The 14,349-nt window shown below is 37.7% G+C and overlaps 2 protein-coding genes across 2 annotated transcripts in view; one reads left to right on the top strand and one right to left on the bottom strand.

The window, feature by feature from the left end:
• Positions 1-7,009, top strand: part of LOC143852524 (ferredoxin-dependent glutamate synthase, chloroplastic-like) — a 66,564-nt gene extending 59,555 nt beyond the window's left edge. Inside the window, exons 21-33 of the mRNA XM_077361936.1 lie at positions 233-472; positions 906-1,004; positions 2,850-2,945; positions 3,138-3,335; positions 3,598-3,672; positions 3,907-4,035; positions 4,134-4,232; positions 4,860-5,002; positions 5,128-5,221; positions 5,306-5,544; positions 5,633-5,711; positions 6,309-6,392; positions 6,476-7,009. Coding sequence (XP_077218051.1) covers positions 233-472; positions 906-1,004; positions 2,850-2,945; positions 3,138-3,335; positions 3,598-3,672; positions 3,907-4,035; positions 4,134-4,232; positions 4,860-5,002; positions 5,128-5,221; positions 5,306-5,544; positions 5,633-5,711; positions 6,309-6,392; positions 6,476-6,637 — 1,737 coding nt within the window. The 3' untranslated portion in view covers positions 6,638-7,009. The remainder of the gene's footprint in view (positions 1-232; positions 473-905; positions 1,005-2,849; positions 2,946-3,137; positions 3,336-3,597; positions 3,673-3,906; positions 4,036-4,133; positions 4,233-4,859; positions 5,003-5,127; positions 5,222-5,305; positions 5,545-5,632; positions 5,712-6,308; positions 6,393-6,475) is intronic.
• Positions 7,010-7,578: 569 nt separating this feature from the next.
• On the bottom strand, positions 7,579-12,421 carry LOC143853365 (Phospholipase A2 family protein). The gene is made up of 3 exons (XM_077363115.1): positions 12,167-12,421; positions 8,533-9,180; positions 7,579-7,973 (listed from the first exon to the last, which is right to left on the bottom strand). The coding sequence occupies exons 2-3, from the start codon at positions 9,131-9,133 to the stop codon at positions 7,834-7,836; spliced, it is 741 nt and encodes a 246-aa protein (XP_077219230.1). The 5' UTR covers positions 9,134-9,180; positions 12,167-12,421; the 3' UTR covers positions 7,579-7,833.
• Between the last annotated feature and the right edge of the window lie 1,928 nt (positions 12,422-14,349).

The raw sequence follows: 14,349 nt of genomic DNA, 5'->3' as shown, positions 1-14,349 counted from the left end.
AGTCTTTAGTTGCATGAGCAATGGGAAAGAAAACAGATCTCACTTGGAGAGTTCTTAAGTAAAACTATTTGGATTTATATTGCTGTAGGTATATCTACTTTTCCTTCCCAAAAAAATCACTACTACTCGACTAGTGTTATAAATTCACAAAATAGCAACTCATGCATGACCTAAAATAATGCACAATTCTACCATTCATGGAATTAAATGTCATATCTTGTATCATTTCCAGGTTGCTTCAGGTCGTTTTGGTGTCACTCCAACTTTTTTGGTCAATGCTGATCAGCTGGAAATCAAAATTGCCCAAGGTGCAAAGCCTGGCGAAGGTGGCCAACTTCCTGGGAAGAAAGTTAGTGCTTATATTGCTAGACTCAGGAATTCTAAACCTGGGGTTCCACTTATATCCCCACCTCCTCATCATGACATTTATTCCATCGAGGATCTTGCCCAATTAATATTTGACCTTCATCAGGTAAAGTGTTGCATGCCTTAGGTCTGGTAATGTTTTTTACTTCGCTGTAATTCGTCCCTGTTATTAATATAAACAACATCTAGAGATTAAATTTCTTTGTATTCATCCCTGTCATACTGCATACTAGCAAGGTTTAAAATTTCGGCCATAGCCAAAACCGAAATTTCGGCCGAAATTCGGTAAAAAAACAAAACAAATTTCAAACTTGTGCCAAAATTTTGGAAAAAAAGGCTGAATTTTACTTTCTTTTCCTGAAATTGCCGAAATTTGGGCCGAAATTTTTGAATTTGGTTGAAATTTCGGATTTAGGTGATTTCAGTGTCGGTCCCAACCGAAATCCGAATTTTCAAAACTTCGGTATTTCGGCCGAAATTTAAAACCATGCATACTAGTATTATTCATGATACTTGAGTTAATGACTTATAATATACAGGTGAACCCAAGGGCTAAGGTTTCTGTAAAGCTTGTAGCAGAGGCTGGCATTGGCACTGTTGCTTCTGGTGTTGCAAAGGGTAATGCTGATGTTATACAGGTGATTGCTTCTGAAAGCTCAACTGCTCTTAGTCAGCTATGCAACATCAATACTATTTCAATCTCCTTATATTTACCTAATTTCTTATTGCACTGGTTTGTTTTCCTATTTGCTAGAAAGCTTGCAATAAGCATTTCTTTTTTCGAATAGTAGCATTCCATTACATTTTCTCATTTGGCTGTTATTGATATTTCTATAGACGATGCCTTAGTCTTTTGAATAGTCTTTTCCAAGATTTTTTTCAATTAAAAAATATAATGGTTATAACTGGTAGGTGGTATTCAAAAAATTGCCATCACTCAAAAATGGTAATGAATATATGGAACCGAATGCCATATTATATAACGTGTATATACATTTCCTATTATCATTTTGCATCATATGAAAAAATTCCCATCACTCAAAAATGGTAATGAATATATGGAACCGAATGCCATATTATATAATGTGCATATACATTTCCTATTATCATTTTGCATCATATGAGGTGTAAACCATAGTTAGCAAAACACCCTTTTAAGCCGTTTAATACTCCGTTTAAAACTTATACAGCCAAAAGACTCCATTTTTGAGGAATACGTTTCAAAAGTGTTTTAAACTTATTAAATGCATTTTTAGCAAACTTTCCAACTTTAAATCACTGTATTTCGTAAATAACAAAATTTTATACGTATTAAATTCTTTTCTCGTGTTTCTGTTTATTTAACTATGTCTAGTGGGCATTTAGATATGCAAAATCCAGTTCTTTTTTTATTGATAGGTTAGCTAGCTTTAACCCACAGCCTTGCGTTGTCACATTTAGCCCGCTTGACCATATTAAAATTTCGTGTGATGCGCTAGGGACCTTGAATAGATAATTTAAGATGCTCAAGATCATGCCCAAGCACTTATCATTTCGACTTATTAGAAAGGTGTTAAATGAAGTCATTACTCATTAGCCAAGACAAAATGCGATAACATATCTATATTTGAAATGTCATAATGATGTTAAAATCATTTCCTCAATCGATTTATATCTGAGAGTCCTGATCCCATCTGTAAGATCTGAAAATGGGAGGACAATAGCTTTTTGGCTTCTTACCTAATGGACATAAGCATTTCTAGTGCTACCACTTTCTTTTTCTCTTGTAAGAGAAGAGTATCAAGCAAAATAGACAATTAAATTTCTTACAGCTCATTTACAATTTGAGCGTCTCAAACCAGTAATGTTCCTTGAAGCTATCTTCATTTATTTACTATAGATTGATAGATCGCATGAGGATAGCTCCCAATGTTGGACCCCCTACCTCTTTGGACTGTCTATTGTAGTTCACAAATAGCTTGGATAGCTCTATATTGCCTTTAGATTTCTTAGGTTTTTTTAGCATTGGATGAGTACGGGGGAATTTGGATTAGTATATATGCTTGTTTGGTTGGTTCTTTGAAGAATTCTGATATTTTTCCAAATTTTATCAGAATTAACACCTATTTTCGGCTGATTTTCTGCATTAGTGCAGCATCTTTTGCTGGTATTTGTTCCCTTGGGTGCCATTTGATATCATAACTCCTTACAAATTTGTTACCATTTGGATAATCCCTTAAGCCGATCCCAACTAGTTTGGGACAAAAGCTTAGTTGAGTTGAGTTTGGATAATCCCTTAAATAATTCTATAACATGAAGGTAGATCCCATTATTATTAAGAGGATTCAAAATGAGAACCATATTGGCATTACAAATAGGTCCACTTTAGCCTGGATCCAAGTTCTGTGAATCTTTCGTTCATGGAAATGTTTATCGAAGTGAGAAAACCTTTTATGGGTTTCCATCTTAAAAGTCAGAATCTAAATCTGCTTGTTGGTTTTCAGATATCAGGCCATGATGGGGGAACTGGTGCAAGCCCTATAAGTTCCATTAAGCATGCCGGTGGTCCTTGGGAGCTTGGACTCACTGAAACGCACCAGGTTTTTGTTTGATTTCTTTCATTCATAAACGCAATATTCTTTGTGAGGCATTATGTGTTCCCCTTAATTGGTCATAACCTGTAGCAGATATTCTTTGTGGGGCATTGTGTTCCCCTTAATTGCTCATAACCTTCCACAGATATTCTATGTGAGGCATTATGTGTTCCCTTAATTGCTCATAACCTTTTGCAGACACTAATTCAAAATGGACTTAGGGAAAGGGTTATACTTAGAGTCGATGGTGGATTCAAGAGTGGGGTCGATGTCCTTATGGCTGCAGCCATTGGAGCTGATGAGTACGGATTCGGTTCTGTGGCTATGATTGCCACAGGATGTGTTATGGCCCGCATTTGCCACACAAATAACTGCCCAGTTGGTGTTGCCAGTCAGGTATTTGAATGACTTTTTAGAGAAATTATATGCTGAACGAGCGGATATGCTCGTATTCATCATGCGACAGAAGTACAACCCTTGATATTTGATCCGACAGCAGCATCTTAAAAAAGTGTGCTGCTGTCGGATATCAAGGGTCGAATGATAAATACATGCATGTCAGCTCGTTTTTCATATAATTTCTCGACTTTTAATATCATCTTCTTTTTTTATGAATAGCCTAATGATCTTTCCGTATAATTTTTTAATCTTTCCGCAGAGAGAAGAACTCCGTGCTCGTTTTCCTGGTGTGCCTGGTGATCTTGTCAACTTCTTTTTGTATGTTGCTGAGGAGGTGATTCATTCTCCTGTGGATTTTTTATGTTTTGGAAAAGAAAAAAATGATTCGATAGTTACCATTATGAACTTAACTAACTCATTCTAGTATGTGAGGCATTGGTTGGTTTTCAGTCTTCTACTACAAAGACTCAAGATTCTATCAATATGAACACTGATTATTTGACTTATATATAATTCCAGACTCAGTTATTCCTCAAAACAATTTAATGAAACTGTAGTTTTTGACCAGGTAAGAGGCATATTGGCCCAATTAGGTTACGAGAAGATGGATGATATAATTGGACGGACAGATTTACTAAGACCAAGACATATCTCCCTAGTGAAGACTCAACAGCTTGATCTTGGTTACATTTTATCTGTATGGATATTAAAACACTTGTACTCACATTTTTTTTACATGCATTTACTTGTTGATTGTGTATGCCCATGACCTCTATAAATTTTCACGATTAACAGAGTGTTGGGCTACCAAAGTGGAGCAGCACTATGATTAGAAATCAGGATGTGCATACTAACGGTGCCGTTCTAGATGATATTTTACTTGCTGATCCCGAGGTAACAGTTTTTTCCAACTTATTCAAAAATCTAATACATAATATTGTCCTAGATTTTCTATAGAAATTCACTAATGTTGAAAGTTTTCTTATTTGCATCAATTATAATTTCATCTTAGAAAAAAAAAAGTTGTTATATGATTATAATTTCATCTGAGAAGAAAACAAAACTTGTTATATCTTATGTGAGCACGTATTTCCTTTGAAAGTACATTTTCAAGAAAAAGTACAACTTGCAGCCACTTCTTCATTAATCCAAACCATTCACCAATTGTGCCTCACTATGGATGGGATATGCCCCCCCCAACACAAACACACACACACACACACACACACACAAAAAAAACCTTATCAAATTACCTTAATCCTATAATTTGTTTTCTTAGAAAATAAAAGGTGACTGATCATTAGGCAAGTCTCAACCGGTAGAAGAGTTAGGATAATCTGCCAGGAGAGATTGTGAAGATTAGTGGAAATTGAAAATTTACAGTAACGGATTTATTGATATGACCTGCCTTTGGAGTTTGTTGGACCAGTAGCCATTTTTCTATATTTTGTGCAACATTTTATCGATGCAGCTTTTTTGTTTGTGGCTTTTTTTTCTTCTGAAAGTTCTCTCCCTTGACAGATATCAGAGGCAATCGAGGATGAAAAGGTGGTAAATAAAACCATAAAAATCTACAATGTTGACCGTGCTGTTTGTGGTCGCATAGCTGGTGCAGTTGCAAAGAAATATGGCGACACCGGTTTTGCAGGGCAGCTGAACTTAACGTAAAGCTTTTACAAACCATTTGAAATTCGAAAGAAATCACCGTCATATGTTTTACGTAATTGGAAGCTTAATAATCAATTATCATGAATTTATGAAATATACCCGGTTTTCCTTGTGTGTGTAGATTTACAGGAAGTGCTGGGCAATCATTTGGCTGTTTTTTGACTCCTGGAATGAACATTCGACTGGTGGGAGAAGCTAATGACTATGTCGGAAAGGTATGGAGAAGCCATCATCAATGTATTTCATCTTCCATGCTGTAGACTAATGCAACTGAAAAGTGAAAACTGTCTTTTTTTAAGGGTATGGCTGGTGGTGAAATGGTTGTAACTCCTGTTGATAATACTGGTTTTATCCCTGAGGATGCAACTATAGTAGGGAACACCTGCCTATATGGGGCAACTGGTGGACAAATTTTTGTCAAAGGAAAGGCTGGGGAACGTTTTGCTGTTAGAAATTCGCTTGCTGAAGCAGTGGTGGAAGGGACTGGAGATCACTGTTGTGAATACATGACTGGTGGTTGTGTCGTTGTACTGGGAAAGTGAGTATTTCTTTCCTTATCAATTTCATTACTCTAAGCAATTGAAGGATGTAACTAGACGCTGGGTTTTTGTGTATCTTCTCAACAGAGTGGGTAGAAATGTTGCTGCTGGCATGACCGGTGGTTTGGCGTACATTCTTGATGAGGATGATACCCTCATCCCCAAGGTTTGTTCTAAGTGATACTGTCTTTTTTTTTTTAAACAGATCCGAGATGAAGCTTATTATACAAATAAAATAGATTTCATCACCAAATTCCAAGTGTATCACATTGTTTATGTGAGATCCTACATCGGAAAGGGAGAGAAAGTTCCTGGGCTATATATATATGTGTGTGTGTGTGTGTGTGTGTGTGGACTCCTTCTCCCTGTGTAGACGTGTTTTAAAACCGGGGAGAGTTGAAACCTAGAACCGGACAATATCTACAAGTGGGGTCAGGGCGTGACATAATGGTATCAGAGCCGTACCTCCCGCAGTACATTGTGCCAGCGAGGATGCTGGTCCCTGAGGGAGGTGGATTGTGAGATCCCATATCGCGAAGGGAGAGAAAGTTCCTGGGCTATTGATGTGTGGACTCCCTCTCCCTGTGTAGACGCGTTTTGAAACAGGTTAGGGTTGAGACCTAGAACGGACCAATATCTACACAATGGGGTCAGGGCGTGACAGATTAAGCCTGCTATTCCTCGCTTTCATTGTGCTTTCTTGTCCTCATTGGAATTTAGATTGGGTTGATAGTACTCTACTCATTCCTTGTTAATGCGACAGGTAAATAAGGAGATTGTGAAGATTCAGAGAGTGACCGCATCAGCAGGCCAGATGCAGCTAAAGAGCCTGATAGAAGCTCATGTTGTAAGAACATCGACTGCTTAAAATATTTCTCTGATTTTCCATTAGCGGTGTTGGAACTGAAATTGCCATATCAATTTTTGAAGGAGAAAACGGGGAGCAACAAAGGGTCTGCTATTTTGAGAGAGTGGGAGGCCTATCTACCTCTATTTTGGCAACTGGTGCCGCCTAGCGAAGAAGACACACCAGAAGCTTGCGCAGAGTTTGTGAAAGAAGCAACCAGTAAAGTGGCAATGCGATCTGCGTAGTATGATGCAACTGTTGGAGAATGAAGGCCAAACTATGCAAAGTATCCATTGTTGCCAGCATGTGAGAGTAAGTCGGTCATGGCAGAATGATATTGATTCATGTAAGATTACAACTTTAGTTTACAATGAAAGGGTTTCGAACAAGGGATTGGAGATCAACTGTGATCTAGACGAGTATTCTTCATCATCATCATCATCACCATCACCATCACCATCTTATTCATGCAAAGAGCTGGGCTTTTTTGCTTCTGTAAATAAAGTGGTATTTTTTTATGATGGGAAATGAGTGGGAATATATATTGGCCACAATGGCTTGTTATTGATTGTTGTTTATGATATATAATAAAAGTAAGAAAAAAGAAATTAGTTTTATGTGATTTAGTCTGGTAAACATTTTGAAAGAACCAACATTTTCTTACCCTTATTATTGATGAGAGCTCATACGTGAAATAAGCCGTGTTTACTTTCCCTTGTAGTAGATGACAGCACCCGTTCTTGGAGTTGCAATGTCATTTTTTTCTCATTTGTTGTTAAGAAGGGGAGATGATAAAATGAATGACAAATTATAGAAAAAATTTTTATCATCTCTTTTAGTTGTGTGTTAAAATAGAAGATTCATTTCATGAGGTCAAATATTTCATCCTATCTAGGATTAGTCCTACTCTGTAAGCATCAGCTCACATCCCATCTTGCAAAGGAATACCACCTATTAAGTTGTCCACAACAATAACATCACCCACTCAATTGCCCTACTAAATACAAATTCTTGAATTTTCAATTTATCCTTCTTGGGTATGCTAAATTGGAATCAAATGTTGAAGGTACGAATGTGTACATATTTAGCATTCACCCTTTATTTTCTGCTCAATTTCCTTGGACTCTGCTTCCAAAACAATACACTTCTCAATTCTCTTGTTAGGATTATCACCTGAAGGGGAATGTAAGCGTAAACAACAAACTCTCAAGCTGATTTCATGGTATGCCTCAGACCCGTGATTTACTGCTGGTTTTTTCAGCCTAGATAAGATTCCAAGGATCAACAATATAAGTACAGCACAAATGCACATTTGGCTAGATGCAAATATGTTCAATTAACATCATACACTTGCTAACAGGAACCATGAGAAATATCAATTCCACGGAATCTCAATACGCTCTTGAGACGTGGCATGATACATTGAACAAACTCTGATCGTCTAAATAACAGAATCGATGCCGTCATGTCTGTTGGAGGTACGACTTTTTCCATTCAAATTGCGTAGCCATTCTACAAATGACTGCCTTGCTTGAAGCCTCAGAAGGTGCCTTCTATACGGTATAAGTACATTCCTGAGTCCTGCAAATTACCAGACAAAAGTGGGAAATCAGAATCCCATTGCACAACCCAAGTATATTGTAATATTCATGGGTTTGAAGAGAAACAAATTCTTGAAAGTGAGGGCGTATAACACAAACAGTAGGAGATTAACGCCATGTTTGGCCACCATGAAAAAAATATTCTGGTAGTATTTGTGGGCCAATTGTGAGATGGGCACGAGATAGAGGCATGAGAGGGTGGGAGTAAGGGGAGCGTGGAAAGCTCATAAAAATAAAGAAAACCAAAAACCAAATCTAAATAGGTATTTTCTTGTAAATCAGGGAAACAAAAAGCAAATTCTAAATAGGTATTTTCTTGCACTGGTTCTTAGGGATTTTTTGTGCCATCTCTACACCCACCCACTCAATTGTCTCCCTCTCCTTCCTTCTCGGCCCCTCTCACATGGTTGGGTCCACGAATATTATATGGAATAATTTTTCATGGTTGCCAAACTGGCCTAAAAAAAAACTAATTCGTGTATCAACTACAACATAAACGCCTAAACGGTTCATTGGAGAATGCAGGAGTGCCAGATTACCTGTAATGCACATTGACCTATACAGAAAGGCTATGTGGGGATCTCCCTTTGTGTCCATTCGAGGTTTCTCCAAGCATTCAAGAAATGCTAGGTCTGCCTTGAGAAGCTTAGCCTGATCATGTGTGTCATAACCAATGTCATGGCAATAGCAGCAAAAATCTAACCAGTCGAGTGGGCGTTGGTCCCACAGCATAGAACCATTATCTTTTCCACTAGACCAATTTGGGCCACAGTAATGTCCGTATCGTGGGAAAAACTGCGATAGGAAAGCTCTCGCACCTTTATGCCAAGGAACCTTGGCAACATAGGGTCTAAAGAGAGGAAGGGAACATCCAGCCTCAACAGCTCTATAAGATCTGGCGTACCGTTGTAGTTCTGTGTTCACAGATGATAAGTGGATCTTATCATTTGCATTAATTTCCCATGGGAATATCAACCGGAGAGATCGTCCCCATAGCTTGATAGCGGAAAGAATATCTTTAGGTGATTTGGTCACAGGACTTAAGGACTTGGATCCTGTTTCAGGTTCCAGATCCACATTTGAGTGGAATCTGAAACTCAACCTGAACTGATGCAGATTATTCAAGAAGCCAAAATTCATGATGAAGGAACAGAAAACATCACCAGAGCAACGCTGATTCAGAAGGCCTGCCAATAAAAAAATGGAGTCATAAAAAGAGGCTGTCTGGAGGATTAAGCGAACCAAAAAAAAAAAAAAAAACTAGAAACTCCACATCTTCTTTTCCTTTTTCATTTCCTTCTTTACTTTAAAGATTCAGGCTGTGTTTGGGTTACACCAGAAATCACAATTTTTTAAGTTCCTACAATAGTAAAATTAAAAGTTGTCTATTTTAACCATTTGGCTTCCTTTAACTGTAAAAATCATGATTTACGTCAAGAAGCCACCATATACTCACTACCATCATCATAATTGCCAGTTATGTTGCTTACCTAGCATGTCATTGCCACCATCTGCAACCCACCCTTCTCCTTGGCATGCACAAGAGAGGGTTGGCGTTCAAACATAATCCACCCGCCTTCTTTTTGAAACCCAAAACCCCCATCGCTTGAGCCTCTAAGCTCGTGACAATGAGAGATATTTCCACTAGCATCCAACAATGCTGATTCCGTGGTGACTTGCTAGCGATTGCAAGATTTGGAATTTTTGTTGTACGAGTTTTCAGAACAGATTTGTTGTTGATCTCTTTGTTTCACTATTCACTTTGGGGGAAACCAGTAGACTGATTTCTTGAAATGGACACCTCATGTCTACTAGCTGTGCATTGTGTGATGAATGGCTACATAGGAACTTCTTTAGAACTAAAGATCACGTAAGTACATTAAGGCCCAAAGGAGCTCTCGGCACAGTCTGTTAGCGATGCTTCACCAGTGAATTAAGTAGTGATTAAAAGTCATGGTCCAGAAGTTGTTATCTTCATGTGAAATCTCTTGTTGATATTGCTCTCCTTGGAGACAACTATGAAGTTCGCACTTCTTTTAATATAGCCAGTTAGTTCTACTTGACGCTAGAAATGATTATATAGATACATATTTCTATATCCTATTGCACACCGTAGACTAATGGAATTCTCAATACCCTCATAAGGTAAGTCAACTGGCTCTTGCTCATGTTCTAGAACAGATGGAGGTAGTTATGGGGCCTAAAATTGTAGAAGTATGAATGCTGATGGAACCATAAAAATGCATTTATGATGTGAAAAGTACTAAATAGAAGAAAATGCATACTCATCATCATCAAGTTCGGCAACTGGTAACCTCCCATCTCTGTCTTTCAAAGTTTTTATGGCGATTAGTTTTGTTGTTCTAGTGGACTGCCATTAGTCTAGTTCATTGTCACTGGTTTAGGGTTGAGGATCCTTTTCAGATAGTGGTGTTATGACTGACTTAGGTCCGATCATGGTAGGACCAATGGCAGTGGGCCAGAAATGTTGATCCATTAGATCAATGGAGCCAATCACACAAAAAAAAATGTACCACTTGTTTCTTTGTGTCATGACTCTTTAATTGTATCTTTGTCACATTTTTTTTTTTTAGAAATTAACAATTTTATCGCAAGGTCAGAAAAATGTATACATCGATAGGGGACAAGATGTCCCCACAGAAAGTTACATTAATGACCGAGGCCCAAAACGAAACAAAACCGCCCAAAACGAAACAAAACCAACCAAAAGTTATAGCCTCACCTAATGCTATCAGATTTCAATCAACATTATATATATATATATATATATATATATATATATATATATATATATATATATATATATATATTTTTTTTTTTTTTTATTTTTTTATTTTTTTTGAATAATGTCAAATTAAATATTTCAAGAATAGCCAACTAACACAAGGGTTAAAATAGAATTTATATTCAATTTAACTGAATTTTGTCAAACAGCAGAATAATGCAACTTTCTAAAATAAATAAAAAATCTTCTGATTCTGTAGATTGCTTTTTTTTTTTAGTTTTTAATAATTTCAATTGTATATAATTTTACACCCAAACACATCCTCAATTCCCTAGACTCTCACAGCTTCAAATGGGCATTGTTTGAAAGTTGCATTCAGAAGTTCAACAATGCACTTCCCTCTTCTATAAGGTAGATTGCTCACTTCCTCTTAGTTCCGTTGCAAAGATGAAAGCGAAAAAGGAAAATCAAGAAGCAAAAACCACATAGGGATGGAGAAAGAAAATTTTCTGTTGAATATATTATTCACAACTTACAACCGTATACCACTTCTTCCATCTACGCATCAGGTTTTGCACTTCTCATCTTTTATAAAACAAAATATATGAGACCTATTGAAACTTACCTTATGTTTCCTCCACTTCCTAAAAACCCAAAAATTACCTACTTTCCTATTATAAAGCAACTTCTATTCTTCTCTAACCACAAAACATATTAGAAACTCCATTTCCCAAAAACAACAACAAACCACTTATGGTTTTGCTAATTAACTCTTAACACAAAATTAGAAACTAATTCTAATTCAGCTTCCATAACAAATTAGAAACTTCCAATTGATCCATCTGTGGGCCCGTACTGGCCCACATACCCCGCGCTGGACCTGCCCCTCTGACGCAGTGGAGAGTCGGCAATGACCCTCAACAAGTTCTCGTTAATCGACCATAAGGATACAAAGATTAGAGACACAAAAAACAGCAAAAGATAGTACTTGGACTGAGAAAATATGAGGAGCCCAAAGAAGTCGAAAATCTGATAGATCCACAATTGAGGAAAAAATGATCACTATTCAGAATCTGCACGATTATAACGATAAAATCCCTAAAATTTCAATACCCAACTAACTAAATCTCTGACCACCTTTGATACAAACAGTTTTGTATTCATCTAATTCCTTTTGGGTTTTGCATTAGGGTTCTCACATCAAAACCTTCAGATAAAATATGAGACTGGAGAGGTTAAAATTTGTGTAGACTGTGATCAGAACTGAACATCTCTACTCAACTTTGGAACTACCAGAAATCATTAGCATTATTAAAAAAGATAGCAGGAATCCCACCAGCTAATTGTGATTTTTAAAGATTTGTGAAATAAGAACATCCATATCAGCCGCAGAAAAGACATTAAAAAAGGTAAGTTGGAAAGAATACCTCTTTCTGATGAATTCCAGATGAAATCCGGTAACAAAGAAAGTAATCCGTAGACCAGAGCAGTGTTTTAAGAACGTTCGTGAAGAATTGAATTTTCTCGCTGTGGATGGGCAATATTTATTTTACCTATCCCTACTTTTCCTGAAAACCAAACTCCGTGGAGTGGATAGAGAGAGAGAGATTGAGAAAGGAGGAAGCTTTTTGAGCGGGGCCCCATACAAATCTGCTAGTGCCAACTCCCAATCGAGAAGAGAGTGCGAGAGTGAGAAGGCGAAATCCATTCGTAGTTTAAGGTAGCGGGATGGCCTACACACTGGGCCGGGCCTGGGCCAAGCATATAGACCCGGCAAAAAGTGACCTGCCTGCCCGTAATTTATGGGGTCCGGGTCACTAATTATTGACCCGTTTGAAATTTGACCCAGCCCATACGGGTCACATCAAAACTGGGCCGGGCCGGTGGGCCTGCGGGCACCCGCAAAGACCCAAATGACTTAGTTTTTATATGGTGTAAGCCCTTATTATCCCGTACTTTTTAGATCGCACTGTACGGACAACATATTAGGACAATCTAAACCGTCCATGTGATGGATCACAGCTTAAATAGGTTGTGCCCCAAAAATCATTTCCTTAGGATGATCCTAGCCCTCCGATCTATAGAGGTTTCCATAAATAATGATACGCGATTCCTACATAGATCAGAGGGCTAGGATCATCCTATGGAAATGATTTTTTGGTCTCAACCTATTTACGTTATTCCCCATCACATGGACGGTTTGGATCATCCTATTATAGTGTGGGAATAAAAACAGCAAAAAAAAAAAAAAAAAAAAACAAAAACCCGGGTGACCCGCTGGTCCACCCGGCCCGTACGGGTGGGGTCCGGGTTCACCAAATTGTGACCCGTAAAATTCCGGGTCATTTATGACTGACCCGTAAGACCCGGACCTGTACGGGTTGGGTGAAACCCGACCCGGCCCACCCGTTTGCCCTGTCTGCAAGCATATATGCCAGCCAAGTTGGCCAGGGTATGATCCTAGGTCCTAGTCAAAATCAGGTTGGGCTTGAGTTTACTTCGTTAGTTAATAAATAATGGATAAACTCTATTTGGCTAATCTAATTAATGAGAGGAGAAAGTCTAAACTAAAGGGCGCCCTCGCATAAATAAGGGAAAAATGGCGCCCACATTTTGGTTGAAAGTTGTAGTGTGCAAATGCACTATGACAACTTTCAACCAATGGGGGCACTCTTTTTCTTGTACTCTGACGCTATAGAATCCTACCACCGTCGTTGGACTTCGTCGTGAATGATCTTCAATGACGTTGACAGAGTTGTTGAATCATCTTCAATCTACTGAGGACCTTTAGAAAAAGAATAAGAAATCATCTTTCTTAGTTGAAGCTAATGTAGTCTCAACTCCCATACCGAAAGGCAAGGGAGAAAGAAAGGGTAAAGGCTAGGGTTCTAAGAAAAATATTTCTAAGGTCAAGAGTAAAAAAAAGTTTCAAGAAGAAGTCAATCAATTCCAATGATACTTGCTTCCATTGTGGAAATGTTGACTGAGGTCGAACTCTAACTATAGGTTGGAACGGATGTAATGATTACCGTCCAAGCTGTGAGTGATCTACTAATAGCATTTTCAGTAGGATATTTACGTTTAAATAATTGTCTTTATGTACCTTCCATTAGAAGGAATTTGATTTCAGTTTCTAAACTTTTGATTGATGGTTATTCAACAACTTTTAATAAAAGTGGTGTTTTTTATCAAACACGAAAATTCCTTGATTACAGAAGATACATTAGTCGACAGATTGTTTATAGTAAACGCTTTAGAAAATGTAAGTAACATTAAGGATATTCCTATTCAAAATATTCCAAACCTCAAAAGAGCAAGGAATACAACTAATCCCACACATCTATGGCATCTTCGATTAGGCCATATTAACCTAAATAGGATTACAAGATTGGTAAAAGATGGTCCATTGAATTCTATCCAAGTGAAACATTTTTCAACTTGTGAACCATGTCTTCAGGGTAAAGTGACCAAAATTCCCTTTGAGGGCATGAGTGAAAGATCCCAAGATTTGTTGGAGATTATACATAGTAAAGTATGTGGACCCATTTCTCATCTGGCAAGAGGAGTGCTGATATATTTTGTGACTTTTACAGATGACCATTCTAAGTAC

This window comes from Tasmannia lanceolata, unplaced genomic scaffold, assembly GCF_043159265.1.
Source record: "Tasmannia lanceolata isolate RefF3 unplaced genomic scaffold, GAP_Taslan_0.1 ptg000019l, whole genome shotgun sequence".
Lineage (NCBI taxonomy): Eukaryota > Viridiplantae > Streptophyta > Magnoliopsida > Canellales > Winteraceae > Tasmannia > Tasmannia lanceolata.
The sequence above is the reverse complement of the archived record's forward strand: the minus strand, read 5'-3'. Positions and strand labels throughout refer to the sequence as shown.

Bases quoted from the DNA above. Each gene is read 5' to 3' on its own strand.
- LOC143853365 (XM_077363115.1), bottom strand. From the start codon at position 9,133: ATGAATTTTGGCTTCTTGAATAATCTGCATCAGTTCAGGTTGAGTTTC. The intron at 7,974-8,532 runs GTAATCTGGCAC...GGTAATTTGCAG, and splicing joins TAGGTCAATGTGCATTACAG to GACTCAGGAATGTACTTATA.